We start from the raw sequence: 10,437 nt of genomic DNA, 5'->3' as shown, positions 1-10,437 counted from the left end.
CCGTGAGTAGGTCGGTGAGTGCGCGCACGGCTTGCTGCGCACGCTCGAGCTGCGCCTGCAGGTTGCGCAGCTCCAGCTCGCCGCAGCCCATCAGGGACAGTTGTCGGTACCTGGTCGCGCAGCTCCGTGAGTAGGTCGGTGAGTGCGCGCACGGCTTGCTGCGCACGCTCGAGCTGCGCCTGCAGGTTGCGCAGCTCCAGCTCGCCGCAGCCCATCAGGGACAGTTGTCGGTACCTGGTCGCGCAGCTCCGTGAGTAGGTCGGTGAGTGCGCGCACGGCTTGCTGCGCACGCTCGAGCTGCGCCTGCAGGTTGCGCAGCTCCAGCTCGCCGCAGCCCATCAGGGACAGTTGTCGGTACCTGGTCGCGCAGCTCCGTGAGTAGGTCGGTGAGTGCGCGCACGGCTTGCTGCGCACGCTCGAGCTGCGCCTGCAGGTTGCGCAGCTCCAGCTCGCCGCAGCCCATCAGGGACAGTTGTCGGTACCTGGTCGCGCAGCTCCGTGAGTAGGTCGGTGAGTGCGCGCACGGCTTGCTGCGCACGCTCGAGCTGCGCCTGCAGGTTGCGCAGCTCCAGCTCGCCGCAGCCCATCAGGGACAGTTGTCGGTACCTGGTCGCGCAGCTCCGTGAGTAGGTCGGTGAGTGCGCGCACGGCTTGCTGCGCACGCTCGAGCTGCGCCTGCAGGTTGCGCAGCTCCAGCTCGCCGCAGCCCATCAGGGACAGTTGTCGGTACCTGGTCGCGCAGCTCCGTGAGTAGGTCGGTGAGTGCGCGCACGGCTTGCTGCGCACGCTCGAGCTGCGCCTGCAGGTTGCGCAGCTCCAGCTCGCCGCAGCCCATCAGGGACAGTTGTCGGTACCTGGTCGCGCAGCTCCGTGAGTAGGTCGGTGAGTGCGCGCACGGCTTGCTGCGCACGCTCGAGCTGCGCCTGCAGGTTGCGCAGCTCCAGCTCGCCGCAGCCCATCAGGGACAGTTGTCGGTACCTGGTCGCGCAGCTCCGTGAGTAGGTCGGTGAGTGCGCGCACGGCTTGCTGCGCACGCTCGAGCTGCGCCTGCAGGTTGCGCAGCTCCAGCTCGCCGCAGCCCATCAGGGACAGTTGTCGGTACCTGGTCGCGCAGCTCCGTGAGTAGGTCGGTGAGTGCGCGCACGGCTTGCTGCGCACGCTCGAGCTGCGCCTGCAGGTTGCGCAGCTCCAGCTCGCCGCAGCCCATCAGGGACAGTTGTCGGTACCTGGTCGCGCAGCTCCGTGAGTAGGTCGGTGAGTGCGCGCACGGCTTGCTGCGCACGCTCGAGCTGCGCCTGCAGGTTGCGCAGCTCCAGCTCGCCGCAGCCCATCAGGGACAGTTGTCGGTACCTGGTCGCGCAGCTCCGTGAGTAGGTCGGTGAGTGCGCGCACGGCTTGCTGCGCACGCTCGAGCTGCGCCTGCAGGTTGCGCAGCTCCAGCTCGCCGCAGCCCATCAGGGACAGTTGTCGGTACCTGGTCGCGCAGCTCCGTGAGTAGGTCGGTGAGTGCGCGCACGGCTTGCTGCGCACGCTCGAGCTGCGCCTGCAGGTTGCGCAGCTCCAGCTCGCCGCAGCCCATCAGGGACAGTTGTCGGTACCTGGTCGCGCAGCTCCGTGAGTAGGTCGGTGAGTGCGCGCACGGCTTGCTGCGCACGCTCGAGCTGCGCCTGCAGGTTGCGCAGCTCCAGCTCGCCGCAGCCCATCAGGGACAGTTGTCGGTACCTGGTCGCGCAGCTCCGTGAGTAGGTCGGTGAGTGCGCGCACGGCTTGCTGCGCACGCTCGAGCTGCGCCTGCAGGTTGCGCAGCTCCAGCTCGCCGCAGCCCATCAGGGACAGTTGTCGGTACCTGGTCGCGCAGCTCCGTGAGTAGGTCGGTGAGTGCGCGCACGGCTTGCTGCGCACGCTCGAGCTGCGCCTGCAGGTTGCGCAGCTCCAGCTCGCCGCAGCCCATCAGGGACAGTTGTCGGTACCTGGTCGCGCAGCTCCGTGAGTAGGTCGGTGAGTGCGCGCACGGCTTGCTGCGCACGCTCGAGCTGCGCCTGCAGGTTGCGCAGCTCCAGCTCGCCGCAGCCCATCAGGGACAGTTGTCGGTACCTGGTCGCGCAGCTCCGTGAGTAGGTCGGTGAGTGCGCGCACGGCTTGCTGCGCACGCTCGAGCTGCGCCTGCAGGTTGCGCAGCTCCAGCTCGCCGCAGCCCATCAGGGACAGTTGTCGGTACCTGGTCGCGCAGCTCCGTGAGTAGGTCGGTGAGTGCGCGCACGGCTTGCTGCGCACGCTCGAGCTGCGCCTGCAGGTTGCGCAGCTCCAGCTCGCCGCAGCCCATCAGGGACAGTTGTCGGTACCTGGTCGCGCAGCTCCGTGAGTAGGTCGGTGAGTGCGCGCACGGCTTGCTGCGCACGCTCGAGCTGCGCCTGCAGGTTGCGCAGCTCCAGCTCGCCGCAGCCCATCAGGGACAGTTGTCGGTACCTGGTCGCGCAGCTCCGTGAGTAGGTCGGTGAGTGCGCGCACGGCTTGCTGCGCACGCTCGAGCTGCGCCTGCAGGTTGCGCAGCTCCAGCTCGCCGCAGCCCATCAGGGACAGTTGTCGGTACCTGGTCGCGCAGCTCCGTGAGTAGGTCGGTGAGTGCGCGCACGGCTTGCTGCGCACGCTCGAGCTGCGCCTGCAGGTTGCGCAGCTCCAGCTCGCCGCAGCCCATCAGGGACAGTTGTCGGTACCTGGTCGCGCAGCTCCGTGAGTAGGTCGGTGAGTGCGCGCACGGCTTGCTGCGCACGCTCGAGCTGCGCCTGCAGGTTGCGCAGCTCCAGCTCGCCGCAGCCCATCAGGGACAGTTGTCGGTACCTGGTCGCGCAGCTCCGTGAGTAGGTCGGTGAGTGCGCGCACGGCTTGCTGCGCACGCTCGAGCTGCGCCTGCAGGTTGCGCAGCTCCAGCTCGCCGCAGCCCATCAGGGACAGTTGTCGGTACCTGGTCGCGCAGCTCCGTGAGTAGGTCGGTGAGTGCGCGCACGGCTTGCTGCGCACGCTCGAGCTGCGCCTGCAGGTTGCGCAGCTCCAGCTCGCCGCAGCCCATCAGGGACAGTTGTCGGTACCTGGTCGCGCAGCTCCGTGAGTAGGTCGGTGAGTGCGCGCACGGCTTGCTGCGCACGCTCGAGCTGCGCCTGCAGGTTGCGCAGCTCCAGCTCGCCGCAGCCCATCAGGGACAGTTGTCGGTACCTGGTCGCGCAGCTCCGTGAGTAGGTCGGTGAGTGCGCGCACGGCTTGCTGCGCACGCTCGAGCTGCGCCTGCAGGTTGCGCAGCTCCAGCTCGCCGCAGCCCATCAGGGACAGTTGTCGGTACCTGGTCGCGCAGCTCCGTGAGTAGGTCGGTGAGTGCGCGCACGGCTTGCTGCGCACGCTCGAGCTGCGCCTGCAGGTTGCGCAGCTCCAGCTCGCCGCAGCCCATCAGGGACAGTTGTCGGTACCTGGTCGCGCAGCTCCGTGAGTAGGTCGGTGAGTGCGCGCACGGCTTGCTGCGCACGCTCGAGCTGCGCCTGCAGGTTGCGCAGCTCCAGCTCGCCGCAGCCCATCAGGGACAGTTGTCGGTACCTGGTCGCGCAGCTCCGTGAGTAGGTCGGTGAGTGCGCGCACGGCTTGCTGCGCACGCTCGAGCTGCGCCTGCAGGTTGCGCAGCTCCAGCTCGCCGCAGCCCATCAGGGACAGTTGTCGGTACCTGGTCGCGCAGCTCCGTGAGTAGGTCGGTGAGTGCGCGCACGGCTTGCTGCGCACGCTCGAGCTGCGCCTGCAGGTTGCGCAGCTCCAGCTCGCCGCAGCCCATCAGGGACAGTTGTCGGTACCTGGTCGCGCAGCTCCGTGAGTAGGTCGGTGAGTGCGCGCACGGCTTGCTGCGCACGCTCGAGCTGCGCCTGCAGGTTGCGCAGCTCCAGCTCGCCGCAGCCCATCAGGGACAGTTGTCGGTACCTGGTCGCGCAGCTCCGTGAGTAGGTCGGTGAGTGCGCGCACGGCTTGCTGCGCACGCTCGAGCTGCGCCTGCAGGTTGCGCAGCTCCAGCTCGCCGCAGCCCATCAGGGACAGTTGTCGGTACCTGGTCGCGCAGCTCCGTGAGTAGGTCGGTGAGTGCGCGCACGGCTTGCTGCGCACGCTCGAGCTGCGCCTGCAGGTTGCGCAGCTCCAGCTCGCCGCAGCCCATCAGGGACAGTTGTCGGTACCTGGTCGCGCAGCTCCGTGAGTAGGTCGGTGAGTGCGCGCACGGCTTGCTGCGCACGCTCGAGCTGCGCCTGCAGGTTGCGCAGCTCCAGCTCGCCGCAGCCCATCAGGGACAGTTGTCGGTACCTGGTCGCGCAGCTCCGTGAGTAGGTCGGTGAGTGCGCGCACGGCTTGCTGCGCACGCTCGAGCTGCGCCTGCAGGTTGCGCAGCTCCAGCTCGCCGCCCTCGCCCTCGCCGCCGCCCATGAGCGAGAGGGCGCGCAGCCGCGGGAACCACTCCAGGTTGTTCGACTGGGATAAAAAAAGATCAGAGTCCGTCAAACGTAAACCTGGCGAACATGAAGAGGAAGTAACAATATTGATAAATATTGAAGGGCAAATATTGAATACTCAATGTACTAGAAAACCGAAAACAACTCTCCTTTAAGAGTTCCCGTATATCCTTAAGAGGCCGGTGTCGATTTTAGTCGCAAAAATGTAAAATTGATAGATTTAGTCGGTGAAATTGTAAACCTTTTGTTACCTAATTGCAATAACAAGTACTGGTTTCTATTAGCACGTCTTCTTATCTTGCCTTTTATTAGATCAATTTTTTTTAAAACAGATTCACTAAATTAGTAATGATTTTTTTTCTGAAGGACGTTTAGGTAAACCCGCGTAAAGCACTGATTTTGTCGCTCTTATTTGTAAATTTTGTAAAGTTTGGACTGCTAAAAATGGTAAATTTGTATTACACATATTCTGTACTTGACCTTTATCAGATAACATTTTTGTTATATGACTTAGAGTTCGAGGAAATGAAAGTTAAACGAATTCAATTTTCTCCAGAAATTACTTCAAAACAAGTTACAATTTCTCTGAAAATCTACTTTATTTCAACGTAATTTTGATACTGAAACAATCTACAACATTTGATGAAACTATTCTTTCACATAAATTTGTATAATTCACTAACATAATTTTTTGATGATTTTTTAAAAACTGCCCCTTCTCTTCATATATTACCGGTGACGCACGCTCGCGACCTTTTTATTAAAAGGCAAGATGAGAAGGCGTGCTAATAGAAACCAATACTTGTTATTTAGATATTACGTAACAAAACGTGTATAATTTCAACGACTAAATCTATCAATTTTACATTTTTGCTCCAAAATCGACACCGGCCTCTTAACAAATACGCTGCATATCATGTTAATATATTGTTGTGTAACGTCTATGATATCCATTTACCCGTACGACAATACTGTTCTTGCGACACATACCTATATAATGAATATGTATGAAAATTAAATCGAAAGACACTGGAAATAGATATCGGAAGTTGGCAGCCGCGTTCCCGACACCCCGTCCAAAAGCGAGCGGCGGAACACCCCAGGGATTTATGCCAAATTTCAATTATATCGGTTCAGCGGTTTAAGCGTGAAGAGGTTACACAGACAGACAGACAGACTTTTGCATTTATTTTATTATTTATTTTATTTTATTTTATTTTATTCATTTGGAGATCCAACAGCTGTGACATTAACATAAAAATTATAGTTGATACAGGAAGCCAATTATAGGAACTCACAGGTAGTGACATGATACAAACTAATAGGTACTATACTAAGGTTGCGCACTATCGCAGCCACATATGTAAACAGAGCGTATACAAATGATAACTAATAAGGGAGTAACTAAAATACAAATTAACTTAGCAATGAAGACAAAAGGCAAGAAAAAAAACAAAAAAAGAGAGAGTAATAAAGTAACTAGTAATAGGCATTCAAGAAGGCGACAACACGCTCACTCCAAAGACTCAAAATATCTCTGCACTAGATTACGTCTCACGCTAGGAATTCTACAGTTGAATATATCCACATCAAATTCTTTAGACAACTCATTTAGGTTACGACTGGCGCGCGTTAAAAAACTATTCTGTCTGTATTTGGAAGATGCATTTTTGATTGCTATTGGGGGATGATACCTTTTAGAACGAGAGGGGGTTTTGAAACACAGTTTACTTAGCAACTCAGGGCAGTCGATTACACCATTAGTAATACTAAGGAGATAGGTAATATCGGCTATTACAAGGCGTTTTTGCAAAGGGATAATAATATAATTAGTATGGATTACCTTAATCATGGAGTGCACGTAGCTCTCGGGGCCGGTGTACTCCGTGGGGTCCTTGACCCGCACGAGCACCATGAAGTAAAGGTAGTGCCACATATTGTGTTCGCTTTTTATGTGTTCCTCGAACGAGACCGTTTTGTTGTCGAATGCTGATCTGTTCAGTCCTGCAACAACCATTGAAGGCGGTTCCTTGAGCCAGAAGGCGAAAAATCTCCTTATATGATCATGTTTTTCTAAGAGGCGTTGATATTCGTAGACGTGGAAAAAATATATTTAGTTCTTGACTATATTATTTATTTATTTATTTATTTATTTATTTATTTATTTATTTATTTATTTATCTTTAACAACATAGCTTCCGATACACGAATTATGACACTTCGCTCGATACAATTAATTCCCAAAGTAACCTCTAACTCGGACTTTTAATCCTACTTTACTCGGTTATTTATTATGTAATACTTATAAACAAAAAAAGAAGAAAAAACAATCTTAACATAAATAGTAATTTCATAGCTTTAGAATTTCGAAATTGTAAGGTAACGTTTTTAAAATAAATAAAAACCGACAAAATTCGATCAAAATTGACACTTGGCGCGTATGTTCTTTCCCGTTCTTTCTTGCGAAATGTGACAAAGACAGCGGCAAACCGATGGAACGGCCTTAAAATAAACACCTGCATTCAAGGTTTTTTGAAGCAAAACTTTTTTTGGCACCACTAGAGGGTAACTCAGGTTTTTTTCTGACGGAAGTAACGCTCAGTAGTGACACACGTACAATAGGACACACGTCAAAGTGCCAACATAGCGATAAACGTCAAAGAAGTTTTACTTCAATCGCGCGTAAAGATTACACGCACACACTTTTTTTGCAAGCAACCCTTGTATGTTTAATTTCTTTGATAACTAACTTCTAATTTTAGTATTAAATTGTTTATAACTTTGAAAATAACTTAAATAAGATGAAATGGTTTGACCTTATGGAATAACCCTTTTGTTACTCGAATCTGTAACTTAAAACTAGTTAGATGCTGATCTCTTAATCGCCTTAGCCAATTTTAGATGAAATCAATGTTGAAAAGCCTGGTTTCTGTTTATTTATTTTTCTGCGATTCGCATCATTAAATAGGGTATTCGACTGTATTTAAAATAAATTATTTTACACCATGCATGAAATAAAGCACCAGAAGATTAATAGAGAAACGTAGACGCAGTTACTTTTAGACTAATTTTCTATTTTAAAACCCGTATAAAACTATAAAGAGTAGGTAATTTGATTGTGACGTCACATGCTAGTGTTTCATATAAATTCCATAGTAGCAAAATCGTTTTGACAGTTCGAAAAAAGAAACTGAATTTGACTAGTAGCCAAATACCCTATTAGGATTACATGTAAATGTGATGCAAATAAAAAAAAACCGGAGTCGGACTCGCGCACGAAGGGTTCCGTACCATTACGGTGAAAAACAGCAAAAAAATCACGTTTGTTGTATGGGAGCCCCATTTAAATATTTATATTATTCTGTTTTTAGTATTTGTTGTTATAGCGGCAACAGAAATTCATCATCTGTGAAAATTTCAACTGTCTAGCTATCACGGTTCATGAGATACAGCCTGGTAACAGACAGACAGACGGACAGACGGACGGACAGCGGAGTCTTAGTAATAGGGTCCCGTTTTTACCCTTTGGGTACGGAACCCTAAAAAACACGAAGTTTCACAGCGGCAAGATTTGGGAATTACCATTACATGTACTTGGAAATCAAGGATTTATTTTGGAAGTACAGCAGTCAGCAGTGATGCAGCTAAACGAACCAGGTGTTTCAATGGCACACGCTCTTGTTTTATTAATGATGTAACTTCATTTAATTGTAAACTCACCGCAAATAAAACAATGGTTCTTCAGTATGAGCTCCTTCTGCTGTTTCTCGCTACGCAGGTCGGCGAAGGTGTCTATGATGACGCCGAAGATGAGGTTCAGAACGATGATGATGACCACGAAGAAGAACAGCAGGTCGTATACCACGCGCGCCACGAACAAGGGCTCCTGTGGATATGGAAGTTTCAAGGTCAGCACGAAAACCTAGAAAATGACCATCACGAAACAGAGGCTCCTGTGGACACAGAATTTTCAGAGAAAACCTAAAAAATTACTACCATGAAACAGGACCTATTTTGGGCACGTACATTTCGAAGTTAACAACTCGAACACCTAGAAAATGACCGCCATGAATTAAGTGAATCGGGAAAAAGGTGATTCAAGGTCAGCTTGAAACTCGAGAAAATTAGTTGTATGATGATTTTTTTTTATCTCAGGACGTATTGGTAAACAAAATTTCTGTTTTGGTATAAAAATGGTTCGGTTAATACTGGACAGTGGATCGATATAGGAGATTTGGATGAAACACTTGTCTTTCTTCGTGGTCTTTGGCCCATTTTGGAATTAAGTGTAATATTAGAATAGTCAGAATCGATGTCACGATGTCATTAAGTTACTCAGTTTAATTTAATTTTTGTTTGTGTACTTACCCAGCTAGCGGGCGCTCGGAGCACATCGCCGATGCCACCGCCATTACGCAGCCCCTGAAATTCAACAATGCTGAATGCTGTTTCGTTTCTTTTTAAAAATAAAAGAATGTTTCCTTTAAGTAAAATGTTTCAGGTTTTAAGGCACTCCCTCCAGAGCCCATAAATTTTTTACACACTGTATAACGAAATCCGCTTCATGCTAGTTCTCACACCGTCTATATGAGCCTTAATTCGATTCTCGCATGCGACTTCTGTCCAAGCTTTGGCTCCGGCACTTGGGCATGTAGCGACGTCACATGGCGACCCTGCCCAGTCACACCGTACCTGGTTGAGCGTGCTCACTATGCACATGATGAGCGAGTCGCAGGAGCGCTCGCGGATGTCGCCGCCGACGGACACGAACCGTCCGCGGGAGCACTGCGGGGTGCCGTCGTGCAGGTACTTGTTGGCGGCGTCGTCGGAGCACTTGTCCATGTCGTAGCGGGGGTCGTCATCGTCTGAAACATATGAGGATATTAGCTTTTATTCTAGACGATACAGAAAATACTAGATGAAAATCCCGTGTGCAGCATATCAGCTTAACATTCTACACTAGAGAATTCTTAGTAAAAATATTGCGTTTTCCGTGAGTTCGGCTGGATGTTCTATTGAGATAAACTTGACGGCAAAAATGAGGTTAAGCAGTAATATTTTATTTATACAATTTCTTCTAAATGATTGGTCCAATCAAAGGTTAAGTATTAGTAGACAAGATTAAATTAAAATCATTTATTTTTGTCTCGATTGGGACAGATTTGTAAGCAATTTCATCAGCATTATAATTTAAGTACATAGTTAATTATGGACAGCCTTGTCAGTAGGATTATTGTGGACCAGTCTAATGTAGCGATCGGCAAACTACTGAGTCTGAGAAGAAGAGCCAACCGCAGATAAAATCACTAGCAAGAGCCGCAAATGTGGTTTTCGGTTGCCTAAGAATTTTAGAAACAGGAGCGCTCGTGAGCCACGGTTGGCCGAGCACTGGTTTCGCGTACCGTCCAACCGGTCGACGTTTAGCAGAAAGTGGTCGCGGAAGAACATGTAGCCGACGATTGAGAACATGTAGACCAGCACCAGCGCCAGGACGGCCGTCAGAAGGATGGAGCGCCCGTTGCGTGTCACTGATCTCATCACGTTCAGTAGGGTCTCTTCGCGGTACACAATGTCTAGAAGCTGAAACAAACAAACACATGTGACGTTTTCAACCAAAAGGTACCACATTGTCGCTTATCGATAAGGTTGATTTCGAATTGAAGCTATATGAAAATAGCGCCTTATTGACAACCGACAATAAGTACCCTTTTGGTTGAAAATGGCACATATTTAAAAAAAAATGTTGACAATAACAGCATATATTCAGAACTCTTTCATAAGATAATTTTTTCTAGTTTCAGAATAATATACTAACGATGTAGCCACGCAAGAAGAGTTCTATTTGGTAAATATCAACTTACTTTATCGGTATTCTGAATGTTAAAATTCAGGCATAATGGAGATATTTATCAGTAAAACCAAAACAAAAATAATTTCGTTGCTGACTTCTTGTGAGGTCTTCTGT

The 10,437-nt window shown here is 50.8% G+C and overlaps 1 protein-coding gene across 1 annotated transcript in view; it reads right to left on the bottom strand.

Annotated features, from left to right (window-relative positions):
• LOC134751567 (inositol 1,4,5-trisphosphate receptor) overlaps positions 1–10,437 on the bottom strand; it is a 143,404-nt gene that overhangs the window by 6,962 nt on the left and 126,005 nt on the right. The window contains exons 55-60 of the mRNA XM_063687027.1: positions 9,875–10,052; positions 9,165–9,337; positions 8,841–8,894; positions 8,193–8,358; positions 6,316–6,476; positions 4,327–4,491 (exon numbers count right to left, since the gene is read on the bottom strand). Coding sequence (XP_063543097.1) covers positions 4,327–4,491; positions 6,316–6,476; positions 8,193–8,358; positions 8,841–8,894; positions 9,165–9,337; positions 9,875–10,052 — 897 coding nt within the window. The remainder of the gene's footprint in view (positions 1–4,326; positions 4,492–6,315; positions 6,477–8,192; positions 8,359–8,840; positions 8,895–9,164; positions 9,338–9,874; positions 10,053–10,437) is intronic.

Source organism: Cydia strobilella, chromosome 22, assembly GCF_947568885.1.
Source record: "Cydia strobilella chromosome 22, ilCydStro3.1, whole genome shotgun sequence".
NCBI classification, from domain to species: domain Eukaryota; kingdom Metazoa; phylum Arthropoda; class Insecta; order Lepidoptera; family Tortricidae; genus Cydia; species Cydia strobilella.
This window is presented reverse-complemented; position numbering and strand designations above follow the sequence as displayed.